This window comes from Populus trichocarpa, chromosome 4 (genome assembly GCF_000002775.5).
Source record: "Populus trichocarpa isolate Nisqually-1 chromosome 4, P.trichocarpa_v4.1, whole genome shotgun sequence".
NCBI classification, from domain to species: domain Eukaryota; kingdom Viridiplantae; phylum Streptophyta; class Magnoliopsida; order Malpighiales; family Salicaceae; genus Populus; species Populus trichocarpa.
The window spans coordinates 17,681,478-17,686,020 of NC_037288.2; the positions used below are offsets into that span (position 1 = coordinate 17,681,478).

The following is a 4,543-nucleotide window of genomic DNA, read 5'->3' on the forward strand; positions in this document are numbered from 1 at the left end:
AAATGCTATAGCTAGTTCCAATCATTTCTCACTAGCAGTCAAAGAGCAAAGCTAGCTCATTACACAAACACAAGCAGGAAATTAGCTGAGAAAAGAAAAATCAAGGAAGATGGTGAACGTTTTAACAATGTACATGTCATTGTTGCGTGCCCTAATGAAGCTAGTCGGCGTGAAACCTCAAGCAGTAGAGATTGAGCCAGGGACAGTGATGCGCTTTTGGGTCCCAAGTGATCAGACCACGAGCAACACCAAGAACAAACCAGATAAACCCGCCGTGGTGTTTGTTCATGGTTTTGAACTAGACGGAATTCTAACATGGCAATTTCAAGTGCTAGCTTTGGCCAAAGAGTACGCAGTTTACGTGCCCGATTTACTCTTCTTCGGAGAGTCAATTACGGATAAAAAAGAGAGAAAAGTGGCTTTCCAAGCTGAGTGCACTGCTAAGGGTCTAACGAAGCTTGGTGTGGAGAAGTGTACTCTGGTTGGGATGAGCTACGGAGGGGTTGTTTGCTTCAAGATGGCTGAGATGTACCCTGACTTGGTTGAGTCAATGGTGGTCGGCTGCACAGTTATGGCCATGACTGAATCCATCAGTCGTGCTGGCCTGGAGAGAATTGGCTTCTCATCTTGGTCAGAATACTTGATGCCTGACACGGTCAAAGGGGTGAAAGATTTATTGCTTGTTGCGACCTATAAGTTGCCATGGATGCCAGATTTTGTTTTCAAATCCATCTTGGAGGTACTTGAGTTTTTTGAAGTATTTTTTTTTAAAAGAAAAAAAAATCAATAGTTAATATTTAAGAAATTGTTGAATTCATCTGTATGCATGAGATTGATGTAAGAATTGTAAGCCTGAAATCTCATAATGGGAGAATTTAGTCTTGATTAATAGCAAGTTAATGTATTCAATCAAGTAATATCAGGTTAATTATACAGTGGTCGATCGATCTTTATGATCATTTCCAATTTGATTGGTGGGTACAGCTAGTAATTTATCCAAGCTTTATCATAATTTCCTCCTTGTTTGCACTAAAGCTTGAGTCCCAATTGAACTTGTTAATCAAAAATGGACACAAGAGTTTCGTAATTGATTTTCGCCCTGTGTTTTTTTTGCTGACAATATTGGTGCAATCGCAGGTCATGTTTGACAACAGGAAGGAGAGACTTGAACTTCTTCAGGAATTAGTTGTTAGTGATAAGGATTTCATTGTCCCTCGTTTTTCACAGGTCAGAATAGGATTAATCAAAACTATCATCACTGATTCTTTTTTTTTATATATATAAATAATGTTCTATTGTTTTATTACAACAGTTTAGAATTGCGGTATTTTTTTGAATATTTTTTAAAAATATATTTACTTTGAAAAAATAATAAATTGATATTTCTTTAATGTATTAATATTAAAAATTCAAAAAATTCAATTTTTTTTAATACACTTTCAAACAAAAAAACACTTTTACAAAATAGCATACATCACATTATCAAAACACGTATACAACTCAAGCAATTTATTTTGTTTGTTTACCTAAATCTTGAGAACTTCCAAATTTGTTTGTCCTCAATAAAATAATATTTTTTAAGAAAAATACTAAATAAAAATATTCAGAAATGCTTTATCCCATTTGAAGTCATGTTTTTGAAAATTTTGATTTTTTTTGTGCTTAAAACTTATTATTTTTTATGTTATTGGATCATTTTGATATACTGATGTTAAAAATAACTTTTTAAAAAGTAAAAAAAAATATTGTTTTGATGCATTTCCGAGTGAAAAACACTTTGAAAAACAACCGCTACCACACTCTCAAAGACCCTTGTAAACAACTCATTAAGTCCATGTTTGGGAGTGCGGTCCAAACGAGGGTTAGTCAAAATTTAATTTTTTGCATAAAATTAATTTTTTTTATATTTTTGGATCGTTTTAATATGATATGTAAAAATAAATTTTAAAAAATAAAAAAATATTATTTTAATTTATTTATAAGTAAAAATCACTTAATTACATAAATGATAGCAGGTTTCATTATTTATTTATCTGCTTTTTCTTCGGCTCAAAATCATTGAGAGTTTTTGTTTTTCTATCATTGCAGAAAATACACCTACTGTGGGGAGGGGATGACATAATTTTCAACATGGAAGAAGCTCGCAACTTAAAAGAGTATGTCCTTTTCACTATCAGTATTAACGGCTTTGATTTACTGTTTGTTTTTATATTTTAAAAATATTTTTTTAAAAATTAATTTTTATTTTATTTTATTTTTTTACTGGCTTTAAATTATTTTTATTTTTATTTTCATAACATATTAATGTGAAAAATAAATTTTAAAAAATAAATTAAAAAATATTATTATAATATATATTTTTTAAAAAAAAAATATTTTAAAAAGCAAAAACCAGCACGATTAAATACAAATTAGCTATAAATAAATTCAACCATTAAAAACGCTGTTTTTCAGTGTTTCAACTAGAACATCCTGTTCCCTGCTATTTATTGATAAAACCATTTGGGTTTGGGTAATGAGATGGGGCCTGGAATTAACTGCGGTGACCTACAGGCAACTAGAAGGCAAAGCAACGTTGCAGTTCATAGAGAATGCAGGCCACCTGGTTCAATCGGAGCGACCTTCTGCCTACAATAAGCACCTCAAGAAAATCCTTGCCTCTTTGCACGAAGATGGAAAGAAAAAATAAGAGTTGATGAAAGTACTGTTTTGATTACTAAATCAGTATGAATCGGGTTTGTTGATGTGGAAATATAAGTGAAGCTTCACATATATATTCAGTGTATTATTTAAACATTTAATTATTTTTATTTTTATTTTTATTTGTTTTAAATTAATTTTTTAATGTTTTTAGATTATTTTATTATTCTGATATTAAAAATAAATTTAAAAAAATAAATAATACTAAAATTATAGAGTCCAAAACTGATTGTTGACACTTAGTTTAATATGAATTTTAATATGAATTTTATATTAAACTAATTGAGAGTGAATATATTAGATCAAATAATTTAATCTGATTGATTCAATTAAAATCTGAATAATATTCAATTTATTTTTTTATTATTGTTTTTAAAATATTATTTTAATTTTTTTAAAAATTAAAATAACATTATTTTTTAAATCTATCAGTGATATTGATTTTGAACAGGGACATAAGTTGAACTTAGGTTCTATAACTATTGTGCTGAATTTCCTGCCTATCACTTGGACATGACAGAAGTCATACGAACAACATGCATTTGCATTACACGTGTAGTATCTCTAAAGGCAATAAGTAGAGGATAAATATAATAAAAACTTAATATATAAATATTTATTATCATTCATAACGAACGAGAACCTGATCTTCACCCATCATTTACAGAGGTGAGGTTTGGACACTTTTCCATTTATTATGGAAAAAAATATTTATTATTAGCTACTAGTTAGACACCGTTTAGTTTATTTTATTTTTGTGGTGTAAAATTTTTTCTTTAATTTTTTAAAAAATTTTAAATTATTTTGATGTGCTGATGTTAAAAATAATTTTTTTAAAAAATTTTTTTTAATACATTTATAAGTCAAAAACACTTTAAAAAACATTACCATAGTATAAAACAAACTCTTACTTGATCCATCCATGATAAAAAATATAATAAAAACATTTGTTCATACTTATTTTGATAATTTAAATTTGTATATTAAATATTTATTTGAGTACTAAGTGTTTATAAATTTAAATTTTATTATTTTTATTTATAATTTAGAAATAATAATAATAATAATATGAATTTATTTAAATTTCAAGTCTAGATAATTTTAAGTTAATGAGAGTATGCTAAGAAATATAAAATAAAATCATAACATCTAATTTTTTTTGTAATCTAGTGGGTTTAATTAAACTTTTACGAGAAATTTGTGATTGCTTAGTTTCTAAGCTAATTTAATTTTGCTTGTGCTCATCGTCACCCACGCCTCCAACTGATCTTGTGCATTGAATTCAGTAAAGCGAAACACATTTTTGACAATTTATTGTAGATTGCAATTTGCGAGTAAAGCGAAACAAGCACCACACGATTGGAAAGAGGCCACGCCCATTACAGGTGGCGACAGGTGAATTCATTACAGAATCGCCAATAAATTAGGAAGCATTGAATGGCCTGGGTTCTGTCTGCCTTGATCAGGCAGTGACCGTTCGTTCAGTCAACTTGAAGAGAAAGAGGATGTTTGTTTCACCCCGTTTTGGGCTTTGTTTGTTCGCACAAAATGCTAGTTGAAACCAGGTTGTCGCAGGTCCAGAAATATTGCAAAAATCTAAAAAAGATTTGTGAAAAATAAAAGTATTGTGATTTTTCGCAATGATGTAGAGTAATTTGGACGTCTTTCTTATGGAGAGTATTCCATTCACATGAGCTTTCATATTTAGGGTGTTTGATAAAATTATATTTTTTTGAATTTATTTTTAATATTAAAACATTAAAAAAAATTAAAAATTTTAAAAATATAATTTTAACTATCACTTGGAAAATATATATGGAAAGGATAAAAGGAAGTGTACTGT

At 28.7% G+C, this 4,543-nt stretch overlaps 1 protein-coding gene across 1 annotated transcript; it reads left to right on the forward strand.

Moving 5' to 3' along the window:
• Positions 1-2,837, forward strand: LOC7469995 (uncharacterized). The gene is made up of 4 exons (XM_002305397.4): positions 1-739; positions 1,138-1,227; positions 2,089-2,156; positions 2,554-2,837. Exons 1-4 carry the CDS (start codon positions 110-112, stop codon positions 2,687-2,689), a joined length of 924 nt encoding a protein of 307 aa, XP_002305433.1. The 5' UTR covers positions 1-109; the 3' UTR covers positions 2,690-2,837.
• The last annotated feature ends 1,706 nt before the right edge of the window (positions 2,838-4,543 follow it).

Excerpts from the sequence above, each read along its gene's own strand:
- LOC7469995 (XM_002305397.4), top strand. The coding sequence starts at position 110 with ATGGTGAACGTTTTAACAATGTACATGTCATTGTTGCGTGCCCTAATG. Across the intron at positions 740-1,137 it reads TTTTCAAATCCATCTTGGAG|GTCATGTTTGACAACAGGAA; the intron begins GTACTTGAGTTT and ends GTGCAATCGCAG. Across the intron at positions 2,157-2,553 it reads GAAGCTCGCAACTTAAAAGA|GCAACTAGAAGGCAAAGCAA; the intron begins GTATGTCCTTTT and ends GGTGACCTACAG.